The sequence below is a fragment of the Scyliorhinus torazame genome, chromosome 4, assembly GCF_047496885.1.
Source record: "Scyliorhinus torazame isolate Kashiwa2021f chromosome 4, sScyTor2.1, whole genome shotgun sequence".
Taxonomy (NCBI): Eukaryota; Metazoa; Chordata; class Chondrichthyes; order Carcharhiniformes; family Scyliorhinidae; genus Scyliorhinus; species Scyliorhinus torazame.
The window spans coordinates 347,009,116-347,025,797 of NC_092710.1; the positions used below are offsets into that span (position 1 = coordinate 347,009,116).

General features: G+C 46.2%; 1 protein-coding gene across 1 annotated transcript in view; it reads right to left on the bottom strand.

Annotated features, from left to right (window-relative positions):
* LOC140411508 (dynein axonemal heavy chain 8-like) overlaps nucleotides 1-16,682 on the bottom strand; it is a 2,059,122-nt gene that overhangs the window by 1,465,996 nt on the left and 576,444 nt on the right. The window contains exon 14 of the mRNA XM_072500594.1: nucleotides 2,094-2,193. Within this exon, the coding sequence (XP_072356695.1) occupies nucleotides 2,094-2,193 (100 nt within the window). The remainder of the gene's footprint in view (nucleotides 1-2,093; nucleotides 2,194-16,682) is intronic.

Consider the following 16,682-nt stretch of genomic DNA (forward strand, 5'->3'; position numbering starts at 1 on the left):
TTATCTGACCCTGGGGATTTATTAGTCTACAATCCCATCAATTTCCACAACACATTTCTCTACTAATATTGATCTCCTTCAGTTTCCTCCTCTCGCTAAGCCCTGCGTTTCCCAACATTTCTGGTATCTGATTAATGTCCTCATTTGTGAACAGAGTAAGAAATCTTACAACACCAGGTTAAAGTCCAACAGGTTTGTTTCAAATCACTATCTTTCGGAGCACTGCTTAGGAGCAGGAAACTCCTAAGGTTCAAGCAGGAAACCAACAATCCGCTGTCGAGTGCCCCAGCAGCCCATAACTCACCCATACCCACCATCACAGCTCCCGAAGTCAGATCGGCCTTCCTGAAAGTGAACCCTCGGAAGGCGACGGGCCCAGACAGGATCCCTGGTCTTGCACTCAGAGCCTGCGCGGACCAGCTGGCAGAAATATGCGCGGACATCTTTAACCTGTCCCTGCTCCACTCTGAGGTCCCCACCTGCTTCAAAAAGACCACCATCATACCGGTACCAAAGAAGAACCAGGCAACGTGCCTCAATGACTACTGTCCGGTGGCCCTGACTTCAGTCGTAATGAAGTGCTTTGAGAGGTTGGTCACGAAGTGCATCACCTCCATACTCCGAGAACGCTTTGATCCACTGCAATTCGCATACCGCCACAACCGGTCCACATCAAACGCTATTTCCCTGGCCCTACACTCATCGCTAGAGAATCACGACAACAAGGACTCCTACATCAGACTCCTATTTATTGACTACAGCGCCGCTTTTAACACCATAATCCCAGCCAAGCTCATATGAAAGCTCCAAAACCTAGGACTTGGCTTCCTCGACTTTCTGACCCACAGACCACAATCAGTAAGTATAACCAACAACACCTCCTCCACAATAGTCCTCAAGCCCAGCAAGGCTGCGTACTTAGCCCTCTACTCTACTCCCTGCATACACACGACTGCGTGGCAAAATTTGGTTCCAGCTCCATCTACAAGTTTACTGACTATACGACCATAGTGGGCCGGATCTCGAAAAACGATGAGTCAGAATACAGGAGGGAGATAGAGAACATGGTGGAGTGGTGCAGCGACAACAATCTCTCCCTCAATGCCAGCAAAACTAAAGAGCTGGTCATGACTTCAGGAAGCAAAGTACTGTACACACCCCTGTCAGCATCAACGGGGCCGAGGTGGAGATGGTTAGCAGTTTCAAATTCCTAGGGGTGCACATCTCCAAAAATCTGTCCTGGTCCACCCACGTCGACGCTACCACCAAGAAAGCACAACAGCGCCTATACTTCCTCAGGAAACTAAGGAAATTTGGCATGTCCACACCCCTGTCACCATCAACGGTAGAGATGGTTAGCCATTTCAAATTCCTAGGGGTACACATCTCAAAAAATCTGTCCTGGTCCACCCACGTCGATGCTACCACCAAGAAAGCACAACAGCGCCTATACTTCCTCAGGAAGTTCGGCATGTCCACATTAACTCTTACCAACTTTTACAGATGCACCATAGAAAGCATCCTATCTGGCTGCAACACAGCCTGGTATGGCAACTGCTTGGCCCAGAACCACAAGAAATTTCAGAGAGTCGTGAACACCGCCCAGTCCATCACACGAACCTCTGTATGCTTCATCCAATGCCAGTGCTTATGTAGTTACATTGTGTACCTTGTGCTGCCCTATTATGTATTTTCTTTTATTTCCTTTTCTTTTCATGTACTTAATGATCTGTTGAGCTGCTCGCAGAAAAATACTTTTCACTGTACCTCTGTACACGTGACAATAAACAAATCCAATCCAAATTCAATTTGCCTTCTTAATTACTTGCTGCACCTGCAAACCAACTTTTTGCGATTCATTAACAAGGACACCCAGGTCCCTCTGCACAGCAGTGTGCTGCAATTTTTAACCATTTAAATAATAGTCCATTTTGCTGTTATTCCTACCAAATGGGTGATCTCACATTTACCAACATTGTACTCGTGAGCCATTACTTTCCGATACAATGCTCCCTGCCCTGCGAGGGTTAAAGTTTCCCCATGAATGAAATAGTGTAAATTTCGATGATTTAATTTAAAGTCATCGTTCTTACCTTATGTACGAACATTAACTCTCCCGCATAGTGCTGGATAATCCGTTCAACTATAACTTCAATTTCTGACTCAAGGCTTGGTATGTTCAAATGCTGAAATCTAGTACAACAAATTTAACACATAAAAATGCAATCTAATATTTACTATCATAAGTCTCAAACACAATTGCTTCACAATGACTATGTTACTCTTGGTTTTCACTGAGAATAAAAGTCTAGAATTAGACATTGTTTTCAAATTGAGGGATGATAATGGTGAACAACAATTGTTTGGATTATAATCTATTATTGCGGTCAGTGATAAAGCAGAGATGTGTGCCGCTAACAATGCTTAAAAGTAAAAGTAAAGCGAAGTTTCTGTCATCCCAGATGACCAAAGGTTGTTTTACCCTTTGAAGCATCACAAACCATCTGTCCAGCCAACTGAGCTAAACCAGCCTCAAGGAAGTTCTCTTCGGTAGCCTCTTCAGTATCAGTGGGAACTTGCTCTCTCTATGGCAGAGCAAATACAGTGGTGAGATAACTATGGAGAGGCCTCTTAGGCACAATTCCAGTGAATCTGTACTTCTGTCAACATCATGCGCTGAAAGCACACCCCTTGCCGGCCTGTCTTCAGCTCAGTAAAAGTGTTGTTAATCACTTCATTTTTTTCACCCATATAAATTTTTAGCTGCCCCCACTCTTGGTTCTTCTCCCACATCAACGGTACTGAGGAGCCAGAGTGTTGGGGTGAGGAAGGAGTGGGTGCATATTGGGAGGTTATGTTGACATTCCTGATAATTTGAAGGGGGCTAATTGAAGGGCATTACTGAACACACTTTCACACTTCACACTGAGGAGCTTTATATGGATCACAAAAACATAGGGGTAAGTACTGGGCAATCAGCCAGAATCTATAGGCACACAGTTTCCGGCAATATCAGCAGCAAAGGCTCCACTGGCTGGCTTTCATGCAATTCCAGATTAAGTTGATTGAGTCCCCAGAAATTATGGTTCTCTTATAGTCCTCAATACCAGCAACAACTAACTTTGCGGCACCTGTCTTAGTATATTTCTACTTCTACCGACGATGCAGGTCAGTATTCATCAAACATGATGGTCTATTGATAATTTGCATGTCCCCTCAATCTCCATTCTCATTATGTCCTAGGAATGAAATCATTGAAACAATTGCCTCAATTTCAATCCCATCAACCCCTGCCATTTCTGGACAGGATATGGTCATAAGGGCTGTTATATTACACTTTGTGGTAATATGTCATTACTCTTTGCCTCGTGTCCCAGAATGGTATGATGGTGTGATGATCAAGAAATCACCAATCTTTAACTTGAAGCAAAACTGATTTATTGAATAACGATTAAATTAAATTGAGTTCGCACACACTCTACTGAGCTATAACAATTAATAAAGTAAGACTGAGTCTGTTAAGCTATATTCTATGATTAAGTATTAACTAATGAATGCCACGTGCTAATTCTCTCTAACCTAAACTAGTCCTTGATTTGTGATCTATCTCTCTCCTGTGCTATCACTATCCAAGATTCCCTGAGTCTTGATAGTTATACTGGGAACTGGTGGTGCCCTCTAGTGTTTGTATTACACTGAGATGTAATAATTAACCCTTTGGTGTTATGCCTATATACATATCATTACAAGGGCTTCTCAGTAAAATTGAAAAGTCAAGACCAATTACATAATTGGTAACTTAACCTTAATTGCAGATGGACTTCCGGTGGCGCTCGCGGGTGGCGTGACTGCGTCGAGAAGAGGCTCCTGGCAGTCCGCGATATTTCAGACCTTTTTCGGGGGATACCCCGTTCTTTCTTCCCGGGTTTCTTCAGCCTTTGGGGCCTGAGGGACGGGCATCGGGTCGGTCCAGTTTGGTCCAGAGCGGGGGGCATCGATCCAGAGGTCGGATGCGTGGGCGGAGCTTGACACGAGGCGAAGCAATCGAGGTGGCAGGCCCGAGTCCGGAACGCGATGCAGAGGGGGAGTAGAGCACCCCTCTTTCAGTGGGTGGCTCCCACTGAAAATGGATTTTTGAGGAGTTTGAAGTCCGTCCCCAGGGGAAGAGATTTGTTGGTTTTGGAATTTTTGGAAAACATTTTTGAAAATAATTATTTATTTATTTTCGGATTGAAGAAAGAAAGAAAAAATAATAAGACGTTAGAGGATGCGAAAAGCAGCTTGGAAGAAGGAAGAAAACCCGCGTTCGCCGTTGAATGAGAAGGCCAGCAAAAGCGCTGACAAGATGGCGGATGACAGACCGTATGATGGAGCCGCAGTACTTACGGTGGAAAAGATGACCAAGGTGATGGCGGTGGAGCTGGAAAAGCAGTTTGCGAGGCACATGGAGGCTTTAAGGAAGAAGACGGCGGTCGCATTGAAATCATTGGTGGAGGAGGCAATCACCCAGGTGAGGGTAGCTGTAGCAAAGACGTCGGCTGAGGTGAGAGAGCAGGGCGAGAAGATGAAGGAAGTGGAGGAGGCCGTGTCACAGCACAGCGACCAGTTCACCTCGATGGGGGACGAGCTGCGGAAGTTGGTGGAGTTCAACAGAGGATTCCGAGCAAAGCTCGAGGACTTGGAGAACCGCTCGAGGCGGCACAATCTGAGAATTGTGGGCTTGCCCGAAGGGACAGAGGGCCCAAGGCCAACAGAGTACTTCGCTAAGAAGTTGGCGGAGCTGATGGGGGAGGGTGAGAACCCCTCCCGGTACAAGCTGGACTGAGCTCATCGGTCATTAAGGCCGAAGCCCAAGGTGACTGAGCCGCCAAGAGCAGTAATTACCTGCTTCCATAAGTGCATGAAGGACAAGGTGTTAAGCTGGGCGAAGCAGCAGCACGAGGTGCAGTGGGATGGTGCTGAAGTTCGGATCTATCAGGACTTGACAGTGGAGTTGGCAAAAAGACGAGCGGCGTTCGGGCGAGTGAAGGTGGCACTGTACAAAAAGGGGTGCGATTTGGTATGGTATACCCGGCGAAACTGAGGGTGACGTATGATGCCAAATACCTTTATTTCGAGACAGTGTAGGTGGCTGATGTGTTTGTGAGGGAGGAAGGCTTGGGACAGACGTGAGGAGCGGAGCTGGAAGAGAGGCTGTGGACTGTGATTGGGGAGCTGGAAAATGTATAAATGTCATAACATTCTTTTTACTGACGTGTATTGTAATTTACTTCTCTTCACATTGTTACAGAGTTCAAGTTATTGGTTGGGTTGATTGGCATTCTGTGTTGCGACGGTTATATCTTATATCAGTGAATTGTATTAGTTTGATTGTTGATTTTGTTTTTTCTTTCTCTGGGACTAGGTGGGAGGGGACGGTATATCTTGGCGGGGGGAGCCACCCGCACGAGCTAACTAAAGTCATCTAGTGAACGGAGGTGAACAGGTGAGAGGAAAGTTGCGGACATTGGAGCCTGGTTAGCAGGTTTTGATGGGCCTACGAGGCGAGCGAGGGGGGGGGATTGATGCTGGGAGATGTTTTTTCGAGATGAAATGTGGTGGGGGGGAAGCTTGGGAGGGGGGGGAAGGGGTTCGATGTTAATAATGGTTAGGGGCGGATCAGGCTCATGGGGCAGGACCCAGTGGTATGATGATGGTGGATAAGAAGGGTGGGGGGCGAGAGACCCCCAGGTAGGATAGTCACGTGGAACGTGAGGGGGTTAGGAGGCCCGGTCAAGGGGTCAAGGGTGCTTGCGCATCTTAAAAGTTTGAAAGCTGATGTAGCAATGCTGCAGGAGACTCACTTGAGGGTGAAGGACCAGGTGAGACTTAAAAAGGGCTGGGTTAGTCAGGTGATTGGACTTGACGGAAGGGCTCGAGGAGTAGCAGTAATGGTCAGCAAAAGAGTACGCTTCCAGATGGAGAAGGTGGTGGCAGATCAGGGGGGTAGATATCTGATTGTGACAGGGGCGCTGGAGGGGAGGTTAGTGGCGCTGTTAAGTGTATACGGCCCCAATTGGGATGATGTGGGATTCGCAAGGAAGGTGTTTGGGGCCATCCCCGACATGGACACACATGAGCTGATTGTGGGGGGGGGACTGGAACTTGGTGCAGGAGCCAAGGTTGGACAGGTCACGGCCGCGCTCGCTGGTCCCATCAGGGAGGGCGAAGGCGTTGGCTGGGCTAATGGTGGAAATGGGAGGGGTGGACCCTTGGAGATTTCTGCACCCAAGGGAGCGGGAGTACTCGTTTTTCTTAGCAACATTGAATTCCACCTGCCAGACCCTAGCCCATTCACCTAACCTATCCAAATCCTTCTGCAGACTTCCGGTATCCTCTGCACTTTTTACTTTGCCACTCATCTTAGTGTCGTCTGCAAACTTTGACACATTGCATTTGGTCCCCAACTCCAAATCGTCTATGTAAATTGTGAACAACTGCGGACCCAACACTGATCCTTGAGGGACCCCACTAGTTACAGGTTGCCAACCAGAGAAACACCCATTTATCCCTACTCTCTGCTTTCTGTTAGTTAACCAATCCTCTACCCATGCTACCACTTTACCCTCAATGCCATGCATCTTTAGTTTATGCAGCAACCTTTTGTGTGGCACCTTGTCAAAAGCTTTCTGGAAATCCAGATATACCACATCCATTGGCTCCCCGTTATCTACTGCACTGGTAACGTCCTCAAATAATTCTACCAAATTAGTCAGACACGACCTACCCTTTGTGAACCCATGCTGCATCTGCCCAATGGGACAATTTCAAGAACAAAGAACAAAGAAATGTACAGCACAGGAACAGGCCCTTCGGCCCTCCAAGCCCGTGCCGACCATGCTGCCCGACTAAACTACAATCTTCTACACTTCCTGGGTCCATATCCCTCTATTCCCATCCTATTCATGTGTTTGTCAAGATGCCCCTGAAATGTCACTATCGTCCCTGCTTCCACCACCTCCTCCGGTAGCGAGTTCCAGGCACCCACTACCCTCTGCGTAAAAAACTTGCCTCGTACATCTACTCTAAACCTTGCCCCTCTCACCTTAAACCTATGCCCCCTAGTAATTGACCCCTCTACCCCAGGGAAAAGCCTCTGACTATCCACTCTGTCTATGCCCCTCATAATTTTGTAGACCTCTATCAGGTCTCCCCTCAACCTCCTTCGTTCCAGTGAGAACAAATCGAGTTTATTCAACCGCTCCTCATAGCTAATGCCCTCCATACCAGGCAACATTCTGGTAAATCTCTTCTGCACCCTCTCTAAAGCCTCCACATCCTTCTGGTAGTGTGGCGACCAGAATTGAACACTATACTCCAAGTTTGGCCTAACTAAGGGTCTATACAGCTGCAACATGACTTGCCAATTCTTATACTCAATGCCCCGGCCAATGAAGGCAAGCATGCCGTATGCCTTCTTGACTACCGTCTCCACCTGTGTTGCCCCTTTCAGTGACCTGTGGACCTGTACTCCTAGATCTCTTTGACTTTCAATACTCTTGAGGGTTCTACCATTCACTGTATATTCCCTACCTGCATTAGTTTCCCTCCAGGTGCCCCGCTATTTCCTCCTTAATGATAGAGTCCAGCATTTTCCCTACAACCGAAGTTAAGCTTACCAGCCTATAATTACCCGCTTTCTGCCGACCTCCTTTTTTAAACAGTGGTGTCCTGTTTGCTACTTTCCAATCCTCTGGGACCACCCCAGAGTCTAGTGAATTTTGATAAATTATCACTAGTGCGTTTACAATTTCCCTAGCCATCTCTTTTAACACTCTGGGATGCATCCCATCAGGGCCAGGAGACTTGTCTACCTTTAGCCCCATTAGCTTGCCCAATACTGCCTCCTTAGTGATTACAATAATCTCAAGGTCCTCACCTACCATATCTTTATTTCCATCAGTCACTGGCATGTTATGTGTGTCCTCCACTGTGAAGACTGACCCTAAAAACCTGTTCAGCTCCTCAGCCATTTCCTCGTCTCCTATTATTAAATCTCCCTTCTCATCTTCCAAAGGACCAATATTTACCTTAGCCACTCTTTTTTGTCTTATATATTTGTAGAAGCTTTTACTATCTGCTTTTATGTTCTGAGCCAGTTTACTTTCATAGTCTACCTTACTCTTCTTTATGGCTTTTTTAGTAGCTTTCTGTTGTCCCCTAAAGACTTCCCAGTCCTCTAGTCTCCCACTAATTTTTGCCACTTTGTATGTTTTTTCCTTCAATTTGATACTCTCCCTCACCTCCTTAGATATCCACGGTCGATTTTTCCCCTTTCTACCGTCTTTCTTTTTTGTCGGTATGAACCTTTTCTGAACACTGTGAACGATCGCTCGGAAGGTTCTCCACTGTTCCTCAACTGCTTCACCATGAAGTCTTTGCTCCCAGTCTACCTTAGCTAGTTCTTCTCTCATCCCATTGTAATCGCCTTTGTTTAAGCACAAAACACTAGTGTTTGATTTTATCTTGTCATCCTCCAACTGTATTTTAAATTCCACCATATTGTGGTCGCTCCTTCCAAGAGGATCCCGAACTATGAGATCATTAATCAATCCTGCCTCATTACACAGGACCAGATCTAGGACCGCTTGTTCCCTTGTAGGTTCCATTACATACTGTTCCAGGAAATTATCCCGGGCACATTCTATAAACTCCTCCTCAAGGCTGCCTTTACCAACCTGGTTAAACCAATCGATATGCAGATTAAAATCTCCCATGATAACCGCTGTACCATTTCTACATGCATCCGTTATTTCTTTGCTTATTGCCTGCCCTACCATCCTGTTACTATTTGGTGGCGTATGGACTACTCCTATCAGTGACCTTTTCGCCTTACTATTCCTGATTTCCACCCAAATTGATTCAACCTTGTCCTCCATAGCACCAATATCATCCCTTACTATTGCCCGGATGCCATCCTTAAACAACAAAGCTACACCACCGCCCTTACCGTCCATTCTATCCTTTCGTATAGTCTGATACCCTTGGATATTTAACTCCCAGTCGTGATCATCTTTTAACCATGTTTCAGTAATGGCCACTAAATCATAGTCATTCACGATGATTTGCACCATCAACTCATTTACCTTATTTCGTATACTACGAGCATTCAGGTAAAGTACACTTATGCTGTTTTTTATGTCTTTGTTATGAATCCTAACACCTTGATCAGTAACTTTTCGCAATTTATTTTTCCTCTTACCCTTTCTCCTAATTTTCCTTGTCTTTGAACCCATATCTCTACATAATAACTTGTCACATAAGCTGCTGCCTTGATCTCCATTAACCATTATACTGTCCATAGCTTTACACTTCCCTTCCCCCTCAACTTGCTAGTTTAAAGTCCTTGTGACCAACCTATTTATCCTATTCGCTAGAACACTGGTACCAGAATGGTTCAGGTGAAGACCGTCCCAACGGTACAGGTCCCTCCTGCCCCAGTACTGATGCCAATGCCCCATGAAATGGAATCCCTCTTTCCCGCACCACTCCTTTAGCCACGTGTTAACTTCCTTAATTTTCTCAACCCTATGCCAATTGGCACGTGGCTCGGGTAGTAATCCAGAGACTATAACCCTGGAGGACCTGTTCTTTAATTTAGTCCCTAGTGTTTGATAATCCCCAAACAGGTCCTCTTTCCTAATCTTACCTATGTTGTTAGTCCCAACGTGGACCACAACAACTGGATCCACCCCCTCCCTCTCCAAAATCTTTTCAAGCCGATCAGAGATGTCTCTCACCCTGGCACCGGGCAGGCAACATACCATGCGGGACTCTCGATCTGGCTTACAAAGGATGCCATCAATCTCCCTAATTATAGAATCCCCTACAACTACCACTTGTCTTTTTGTTCCCCCCTCTTGAATGGCTTCCTGTACCATGGTGCAGTGGTCAGTCAACGCATCCTCCCTACAGCCCTCTTCCTCATCCACACAGGGAGCAAGTACCTCATACCTGTTGGACAAGGTCAAGGGCTGAGGCTCCTCAACTCCTAAACTCAGGATCCCCCTACCTGCCTCCCTTGCAGTCACACCACTCTGTCCCTGACCACTGTCCGAATTAACAGTACTTATTCTACAGGGTGTGACTGCCTCCTGAAACAAAGCGTCCAGGTAATTTTCCCCCTCCCTGATGTGCCGCAGTGTGTGCAGCTCGGTCTCCAGCTCAACAATTCTGAGCCGAAGTTCCTCGAGCAGCCAACACTTGCTGCAGATGTGGTCACTGACGGTCTCAATGGGATCCACCAGTTCCATCATCATACAGCAACAGCACATCACCTGTCCAGCCATATTCAACTAGTTAATTAATTTAAATAATATTTTTAATTTTTTTTATAAGGAGCCGAGGGCAAATGTCCGCACAAACAACATCAGCTCGAGATACTTTTCTCTCCACTGTGGGACTAGGCAGGGATGTCCTAATTCCCCCCCTGCTGGTTGCACTCACGATCGAGCCGTTGGCCACCACATTAAGAAGTTTAAGGTTATGGAAAGGAATAGTGCGCGGGGGGGGGGGGGGGGGGGAATAGAGCATAGGGTGTCCTTGTATGCCGATTACTTGCTGTTATACCTGTCAGAACCGAGTGTGTCGATAGCGGGAGTATTGGAGCAACCTCGAGTGTTTGGGTCTTTCTCGGGATACAAACTAAATCTAGACAAGAGTGAGTATTTTGTGGTGTCTTGGCCGGGGACGGGGGCAGGGGTGGGGGGGCTGCCATTCTGTAGGGCAGGAACCAACTTTAGGTACCTGGGGGTGCAGGTTGCCCAGGAGTGGGGGGGGGCTCCGCAGGTACAACATCTCTAGTTTGGTGGGGAGAGTAAAGCTGATCTGGCAAGGTGGGTCAGTCTCCCTCTGTCACTGGCGGGTCGGGTACAGGTGATTAAAATGAACGTGTTGCCGCGATTTCTGTTTTTTTTTCAATGCCTGCCGATTTTCCTGCCAAAGGCTTTTTTCAGAGAGATTGAGGGAAGGATTACGTCGTTCATATGGGGAGGGAAGGTGGCCAGAGTTAGAAAGGTGCTACTACAGAGGGGAAGGCAGGCAGGGGGTTTGGGTCTTCCGAACCTGATGTATTACTACTGAGCGGCGAATGTGGAGAAGGTGCGGAGCTGGGTAAGAGGGGCTGATTCCCAGTGGATCAGAATGGAGGAGAGTTTGCGCAGGGGGTCGGGATTGAAAGCACTAGCAACAGCGCCGCTCCCAATAGCCCCGGGGAAGTACTCAGCGAGTCCGGTAATAATAGCTTCATTGAGAATTTGGAGGCAGTTTCGCCAACACTTCGGGTTGGGGGCAGGGTTAAGGGAAATGCTGATTCGGGGGAATCACAGATTTGAACCAGGGAGGTGGGATGGACATTTTTGGAAATGGGAGGAGAAGGGATTGAGACACTGAAAGATTTGTTTCTTAGGGGTCGGTTTGCAGGATTGAAGGAGCTGGAAGCGAAGTATGGGCTGGAGCGGGGGAAATGTTTAGATACATGCAGGTTCGAGATTTTGGCAGAAAAGAGATACAGAACTTACCGGAGGAGACGGCCTCCACATTGCTGGAGGAGGTGCTGACGATAGGGGAACTGGAGAAGGGGGTAGTGTCAGCGGTTTACGGAGCTATTTTGGAAGAGGAGAAGGCACCACTGGAAGGGATCAAAGCAAAGTGGGAGGAAGAGCTGGCAGAGGATATGGAGAAGGGGTTCTGGTGTGAGGTGCTCCGGAGAGTGAATGCCTCCACCTCGTGCGCGAGGTTGGGGCTGATACAGCTGAAGGTGTTATACAGAGTACACCTCACGAGGGCGAGGATGAGCCGATTCTTTGAAGGAGTAGAAGATGTGTGTGAACGTTGCAGGGGGCCCCTGCTAATCACGTTCATATGTTTTGGTCCTGTCCAAATCTAGAGGATTACTGGAAGGAGGTTTTTAGGGTAATCTCTAAAGTGGTGCACATGAAACTGGACCCGGGCCCCCGGAAGGCCATATTCGGACCAGCCAGGGTTGGAAACGGGTGCGGAGGAAGATGATGTAGCCTTCGCCTCGTTGATCGCCCGAAGGCAGATCCTGATGGGATGGAGGGCAGTCTCTCCACCCTGTGCCCTGGCATGGCAGGGGGGGGGGGGGGGGGGGGGGGGGGAGGGGGGAGGGACCTGCTGGAATTCTTGACTCTTGAGAAGGTTAAGTTTGAACTGAGGGAAGGATGGAGGGGTTCTACAATTCATGGGCATTATTCATCATGCACTTTCAAGAACATTGAACATTAGTTGGGGTGGTGGGTGGGAGGGTTGGGGGAGGGGGGTGGTGTGTGTTAATGGTGACTATGGGTGATTCCTGATTCCTTTGTGTCATTTGTTTATGTGAACATGCGGGCTAATGTTTGGGGTTTGGTGGGAGGATGGGATCATTGTTATTGATATGGGGATTGACATATTTGTTACTGATTGTTGTTTATTGTTGGTGGGTGTAAATTTGGGAGAAAATGTGAAAAAGGAGGAGAATAAAGAAACATTTAAAAGAAAATAAAAACCTAACTTGCAGATTTTATGAGGTTGACAACAAATTAGGGTATGAGCACTGAATGAGAACCCAATCTTTCCTGTGATGCTTTCACTCTTGAAGCCAGTGGGAAGCTCCTTTCTACATGGGGATTATATGGATGTAGCATTGCTTTAGTAACAAATACAATGTTGGTCCAATAAGATTAGCTTGGGTAACTGTCTGTGTGGAGTCTGCACATTTTCCCCATGTCTGCGTGGGTTTCCTCCAGGCGCTCCGGTTTCCTCCCACAAGTCCCGAAAGACGTGCTGTTAGGTAATTTGGACATTCTGAATTCTACCTGAACTGGCGCCGGAGTGTGACGACTGGGGGATTTTCACAGTAACTTCATTGCAGTGTTAATGTAAGCCTACTTGTGACAATAAAGATTATTATTATAAGAGAACACTAACATGTGTTGTGGGCTAGGGTTTAACAATTCCAAAGTATGTTATGGAGTTCACCTGACCTACAACTGTTGATTGATTTTGGTTACGATGAGCACAAGAGTCTGCCTTTCAGGTGTTATTCAACTAAGTTCTTAGGTGCTTTTGATCCAAAAACCAGCTTTATTCTACGAATTTAGTTAACATTTTCTAAACACACACAGTAAGAATTTTTTATCAATTACAAACTTACAGACCCCACACAGCTACAGTAATCTATGTATAACCCTTCTGAATTCACTTTTAACTGTTCCAATTCAATAACAAAATCTAAGTAAAACCAGAAACCCCTTTTCAAAGGTGTGGCCCAGCACACAGCATTCTTACTGGTATAAGACTTGTTAGTGATACTCTGTTCCCCTTTTCAAACAGCAGGCTTGAATTCCTTCCAGAAAGCAATTATCTCTTTTAAGTTATCAAGCAGTCTGGAAACAGCTTTTAAAATGAAGATAGAAAGACATTTATTTCAACCTGTGCAGTTCAAAACCAGTCCAAACTCAAAGCGAAAGTAAAACTCACAGAGCCACAGCTCAGCTCCACCCATACAATGAAATCACCGAAGGCATGTGATAAGACAAAAACATTCCTTAAAGGGACACTCCCATGACACATGACAATGATCATTGAATCAAATGTTTCAGACTAACGATGGAAAAGGACCCAAGGACAGTTCAGAGTAATAAAAAATAACTGTGGGAGCACCAACTTCAATGCAATAAGAGCATATCTGAGCCAAATAAATAGACTGTCAGGAAAATACATACCTGAATAGGCTATCGTGAAAGAAGAGATAATTTGGGCACAATCAAGGTATGTTCCCTCAAAAGGGAAAGGGAGGGTAAACAAATGAGATAGAAATTAAGACAAAAAAGAAGTGTCCTTTTTTAAAATTAATTTTACAGGATGTGGACATCACTGGCGAGGCCAGCATTTATTGCTCATCTGCAATTGCTCTTCAGAAGGTAGTAGAGCAGTGCCTCTTGAACCGCTGCAGTCCCTGTGGTGGAGGTACATGTACAGTGCTGTTAGGATGTAGAGTAGAAAATACAATTGAAAGCAACCTGAACACAAACGGTTCAGCGGAGGGATGAAAAAGCAAACAAGAGAAGCAGAGAGTGTGAATAGAGACTGGTAGTTCCCATAAACATGCCATGGTGTGACCTCAATGAAGTTCTGAGTGTGTGATGAGCTGAGGAAATTCAGTGAAAAAGGGAGGCAGGTATTCATTTGCTTTTTCTGACTTTATGACCCTGTAGGAATTGAGGAAGAAGATTGCTGTTTGCTGAGTATCTGGAGAATATAAGTTTCAATATAATACAGGTATTTGTGATAAAGTTAATTAAACACATAAATTATAATAAATAATTGAGAAACAAATTAAATGCATAATTCTAACATATAAGGATGGCAGGACAAGTGATGTCAAAGCTGAAACACGTGGGAGCTCATGGATTCCAGTGTGATCCAGGCATGCCCTCCTGTACTCTTCATTGAACCAGGGTTGATCCCCTCATTTGGTTGTAATGATAGAAGGCGGGATATGCCGGGCCGTGAGGTTACAGATTGTGGCTGAGTACAATTCTGCTGCTGATGGCCCACAGTGCCTCATGGATGTCCAGTAAAGACTTGCTGGATCTGTTCTGATTCCATCCTATTTAGCACGATGCAAGTGCTACACAACACAAAGTTAAGACGGGACTTTGTCTCCACAAGGACTGTGCTGTGATCGCTCCCACCGATACTGCCATGGACAGATGCATCTGAGGCAGGCAGGTTGGTGAGCATGAGGTGTATGTTTTTCCTCTCTTGTTGTTTCCCTCACCACATGTCGCAGAACCAGTCTGTCAGCTATGTCCATTAGGACTCGGACAGCTTGGTCAGCAGTGGTGTTACAGAGCCACTCTGATGGACATTGAAGTCCTCCACCCAGAGTACATTCTTGCCAGCCTCAGTGCTTCCTTCAAGTGGTGTTCAACATGGAGGAGTACTTATTCATCAGCTGATGGTGGAGGGGCTAAAGGGATATGGGCAACAGGTGGGGAGGTGGATTTGAGACCAAGGAGAGATCAGCCATAATCTAATTTCTATGTTCCTACGTAATCAGCAGGAGGTTTCCTTGCCCATGTTTGACCGGAAGCCATGACACATCATGGGATCCAGAGTTGATGTTGAGGACTCCCAGGGAAACTCCGTCCTGTCTGTACACCACTGTGCTGTCTTCTATGTGGAGTCCATCCTGCCAGTGGAACAAGACATCCTCAGGGATGTGATAGTGGTGCCTGGGATGTTATCTGTAAGGTATGACTCCGTGAGTATGACTATGTCAGTCTGTTGCTTGACTAGTATGTGAGACAGATCTCCCAATTTTTGCACAAGGTTAGTGAGGAGGGCTTTGCAGGGTCGACAGGGCAACTTTGACATTGTTATTTCTGGTGCCAAGGTCAATGCCGGGTGGTCTGTCCACTTTGTTTCCTTTTTCTTGACTTTGTCGCGCTTTGATACAACTGGTTGATGTGGTGATATGTCTGTGAATAAGATTGTATACAGATAGCAATGCATCCTCCAACCAGCTGGTGGTGTCATACTTTGGTCACGTGTTGTGGCAGACTCACCAGTTGGTAGTAAGGGATACACAAGGACTGTTGCACATTGGGTGGTTCCTGAGCAACCTAGTCTGTATAGCATTCTGCACGTTATTCTTCCACATGTTAACTAATAAATCATCATTCTAAGTAACGCATCAACAGATCAATACTGTATCAATGCTACAGCAAGACAACAGAACACAACATGGTACCAGGAGTATTGAACATTTAAGGAAACAGCATAAAAGACAAAGAAAGATTGGCTGAAAAACGAAACAGAAAAAGGAAGATTCTTCAACCAACCTGGTAAACTACGGCCTGTGGTGACTCAACACAATAAAAGACGGTGAAGCTCGAGATGGAGAGTTTAAAGGCACCCCGCCAGCTTCACATATCGAGTAATGTAGGCGCAAAATGGTGCATCTTCAAACAGCAGTATAAGCTCTATGTTTCAGCTCTTGGCCTGCAGGCACAGCTTAACGAGGGGCACACTGTGTTGCTTACGGTGGCAGGTCCACAAGCTATTGATATCTCCAATCCATTTGCTTTCGATAGCGAAGAGGAAAGCAAGAGATCAAGTGCTAGATTATTTGGTACTGCCCTCCCAAAAAGAAAGAGACATTTGAAAGATATATTTTATGTACATGTATCCAGAGACCTGGCGAATCTTTCAACAGTTTTGTCACTGACTTGAGGCTGAAGGCCTAGTCCTGCAATTTCCGTAATCTAATATCTTCAATGATCCGCGAACATATAGTATTTGGCATTTCAAATGACAAGCTCCGTGAGAGATTGCTGCAAGAGGAAGATTTGGTATTGAAAAAGCAATTAAGAGTTGTCATGTGAGTGAGTTGGCTGCACAGCAAATCAGCTTGAAACATTTTTGCGCCAACATGGAGGAAGACGCCAGCGCCATTAGCACTGTGACACAGGTCAATAAGAAATGTGGTTGCAGGGCTGACGGCCATTTTAAGCGTTCGAGCGGGTCCGCCATCTTATGCCAGATGTGTGGCAACCGACATGGCCCACGGCAATATCCAGCATATGGAAAAGTATGCATGTGTTAACTAACAAATCATCATTCTAAGTAACTCA